At 36.5% G+C, this 2,825-nt stretch overlaps 1 protein-coding gene across 1 annotated transcript; it reads left to right on the top strand.

Moving 5' to 3' along the window:
- Positions 1-780: 780 nt before the first annotated feature.
- Positions 781-1,704, top strand: LOC309870239 (taste receptor type 2 member 46-like; the record flags this gene model as incomplete). The annotated part of the gene is made up of 1 exon (XM_082742432.1): positions 781-1,704. One exon carries the CDS (start codon positions 781-783, stop codon positions 1,702-1,704), a length of 924 nt encoding a protein of 307 aa, XP_082598558.1.
- Between the last annotated feature and the right edge of the window lie 1,121 nt (positions 1,705-2,825).

Genomic DNA, 2,825 nt, shown 5'->3' with positions numbered 1-2,825 from the left:
TGTTCTTTTGAAGTTTCCAAGGGATATTTAGAAAATTTCTGAATGTTTTAATTAAATAATACTTAAATATTAAATAGACTCAAGAGAGAAACTTAATCAAAGACTTAACCATGAGAGATATGTTTAGTAACTACAAATACTGGACTAAAAAGCCTGAATGAGAGAAAAGATGGATTTAAACCTGGATGATCTCCCTGAAATTCATTTTCCATTTTGAAAATTATAGGACACGAAATGTCTGGCTGGCTAACTCAGTAAAGCATGTGACTCTTGTCAGGGTTGTGAGTTTGAGCCTCACATTGGGCATAGAGCTCTATCTAACAATTAAGATGCTGTATATTATGTTTTGGATTTTTCAGTTTTACTATACAGCAAATAGAGTCGATGAACACAAATTATGAAGAGGTTAAACAAGAAAAAAATGGCAAAACACTGAAAGACAATACGGCTTTATTTGCATGTTAGCAAATGAGAATTCAGCTTTCATTTTAGCATCCATTATGAGTTTTCCAGCCTACAGCAAAGACATAAGGTGTATGAATAGAAGTTAATTTGAGCTGTTTGAGGAATAACTATGGTTTTTCATCTAGACAGCGTTGAGCTCATCTATTAGCATACCCTGGTGTTTTCCTTCTTGACATTGATCACAGAATTTAAAAGAAACAAGAACTTTCCTGGACACTCAGAGATCAGCAGCCTATAGAACATAAGGTCAGAATATTCAAGGAACCACAACCAGTAACATTAGACTTGACTTTTGGTTTGTTCTTCTTTCTAGACATGGTAACTTTTCTACTGAACATTTTAGAAATCCTCATAATAACAGAATTTGTTCTAGGAAATTTTGCCAATAGTTTCATAGTGGTGGTGAACTGCATTGACTGGGTCAAGAGACAAAAGATGTCCTCAGCTGATCAAATTCTCACTGCTCTGGCGATCTCCAGAATCGGTTTGCTCTGCGTAATGTTAATAAATTGGTATGGAACTGTGTTGAATCCAGATTTATTTAGATTGGAAACAAGACTTCTGGTTCATATTGCGTGGACCGCAAGCAATCATTTTAGTGTCTGGCTTGCTACTTGCCTCAGTGTATTTTATTTGTTCAAAATAGCCAATTTCTCTAGCTTTATTTTTCTTCGCCTCAAGTGGAGAGTTAAAAGTGTAATTCTTGTGATACTGTTGGTGTCTTCGTTCTTTTTGGTTTTTCATGTTGCGGTGGTAAGCATATATGAGCTGACGAAGGAATATGAAGGAAACATCACTAGACAATCCAGATTGGTGAACATTGCACGCCTTTCAAATATGACTGTATTCACGTTAGCAAACTTTGTGCCTTTTGTTATATCCCTGACATCTTTTCTGCTGTTAATCTTTTCCCTGTGGAAACATCTCAAGAAGATGCAATCTGGTGGTAAAAGATGCCAAGATCCCAGCACCAAGGTCCACATAAGAGCCATGCAGACTGTGATCTCCTTTCTCTTGCTATTAGCTGGTCACTTCCTGACTCTAATTGTCACTGTCTGGAGTTCTGAGTGGCTGCCGACCAAACTGTTCTACGTGTTTTGCCAAACTTTTGGATTTGTGTATCCTTCAAGCCACTCATTTATCCTGATCTGGGGAAACAAGAAGCTAAAACAGGTCTTTCTGTCTATTTTGTATCAGGGGAAGTACTGGCTGAAAGAACAGAAACTCTCAACTCCATAGACCAGTAAGAAGTGGCACTGTGTATATTTTGAAGGTTGTTAGCACTTTATACCTCCTACTGGTTTTTCCGTAGTGTATGTAATTGAGTAATTTTCAGAGTTTTACTTAGAAAAGTCTTACTTAAGCTTATCACTTGAAAGTATATATGTGTATGTATGAAAAATGTAAGAAAGATTGGAAATAATATACCCTTGCCAATTTTTTTCAGGTAAACAATCTAATTATGCATATTATTATAAGAAATTCCAGAGAATTATGAAGCCATGTGTATTTCAAATACATTCACAAAGGTATGATGAAATGAATGAAGATTATGCATTTTTCATAACTGACAAGTTATCTGGGATGTCATTGCTCTTTTTCATTGTAATTTCTATCACTGTGTGTTTAGATTTCATTGTTTGAATATCCAGTCTTCTGCATGGTAAGAATATTCAATTCTAAATCACGCAGTGAGGTGAATGTTTGGGGTTGATATTATTCAACCCTAAATTCTTATTTCATGGTTAATAAAGAGCAGTTAGGGCTGTGATTAAGAAAGTTGTACAAATATTGCAAGTAAACATATTGCAAGTAAATTTTATATATGTGTATAATAAACTCTACTGAAGGGTTGCTGGGGGGAAGGGGGTTGGGAAAAGGGGGGTGGGGTTGTGGACATTGGGGAGGGTGTGTGCTTTGGTGAATGCTGTGAAGTGTGTAAACCTGGCGATTCACAGACCTATACCCCTGGGGATAAAAATATATTATATGTTTATAAAAAATAAAAAGTTAAAAAAAAAGATGAAAAGCTTAGGAAGAACTGAGTTCTACAACAGGGATAATATGAAGGAAACATGCTCATGACATCTTTTAAAAAATTTTTTTATTTTTTAAATTTCTTTTTAGTGTTCCAGAATTCATTGTTTATGCACCACACCCAGTGTTCCATGCAATACGTGCCCTCCATAATACCCACCACCTGGCTCACCCAACCTCCCACTCCCCTCCCCTCTAAAACCCTCAGTTTGTTTCTCAGAGTCCACAGTCTCTCATGGTTCATCTCCCCCCTCCAATTTCCCCCAACTCCCTTCTCTTCTCCATCTCCCCATGTCCTCCATGCGAAACTATATGATAATTGA

This window comes from Mustela nivalis, assembly GCF_964662115.1.
Source record: "Mustela nivalis genome assembly, chromosome: 7".
In the NCBI taxonomy this organism is placed as follows: Eukaryota; Metazoa; Chordata; class Mammalia; order Carnivora; family Mustelidae; genus Mustela; species Mustela nivalis.
This window is presented reverse-complemented; position numbering and strand designations above follow the sequence as displayed.